The sequence below is a fragment of the Penaeus monodon genome, chromosome 29, assembly GCF_015228065.2.
Source record: "Penaeus monodon isolate SGIC_2016 chromosome 29, NSTDA_Pmon_1, whole genome shotgun sequence".
Classification (NCBI taxonomy): domain Eukaryota; kingdom Metazoa; phylum Arthropoda; class Malacostraca; order Decapoda; family Penaeidae; genus Penaeus; species Penaeus monodon.
In genome coordinates this window covers 29930337-29930835 of record NC_051414.1, presented here as the reverse complement: position 1 = coordinate 29930835, position 499 = coordinate 29930337, and the positions used below count along the sequence as shown (strand labels likewise).

Below are 499 nucleotides of genomic sequence, written 5' to 3'. Positions count from 1 at the left end.
TATAAAATAAGTTATATGATTTTACATCTCTAAATACTTGACCATCTATAAAACCAATATCTGTCTCATAAAATTAGAAACAAATTTTTAAAAAGTATGAATTTCTACTTTCAACCAGTTGGTTACATAACAAAATAAAATAATTCATCATGACCCTTCAGTTGCTTGCATCACATGGAATGCATTAATGATATAGATTGAACAGAATACATATACGTAGCTATTTCATTCATATATTCTGTATATTTACAGATCATGAGGGACCCTGACACAGGCAATTCCAAAGGTTATGCCTTTATCAATTTTGCCTCCTTTGAAGCATCTGATGCTGCCATTGAGGCAATGAATGGCCAGTATCTGTGCAACCGGTCCATCAGCATTTCATATGCATTCAAGAAGGACAGCAAAGGCGAGCGCCATGGAACGGCTGCAGAACGTCTTCTGGCTGCACAGAACCCTCTCTCACAGGCAGACAAGCCTCACCAGCTGTTTGCCGATG

General features: G+C 37.9%; 1 protein-coding gene across 1 annotated transcript in view; it reads left to right on the top strand.

Moving 5' to 3' along the window:
• The window catches only part of LOC119592132 (splicing factor 3B subunit 4-like), a gene marked incomplete in the record, with an annotated part of 4413 nt that overhangs the window by 2970 nt on the left and 944 nt on the right, over positions 1–499 (top strand). The window contains 1 exon segment of the mRNA XM_037940951.1: positions 253–499. Within this exon segment, the coding sequence (XP_037796879.1) occupies positions 253–499 (247 nt within the window).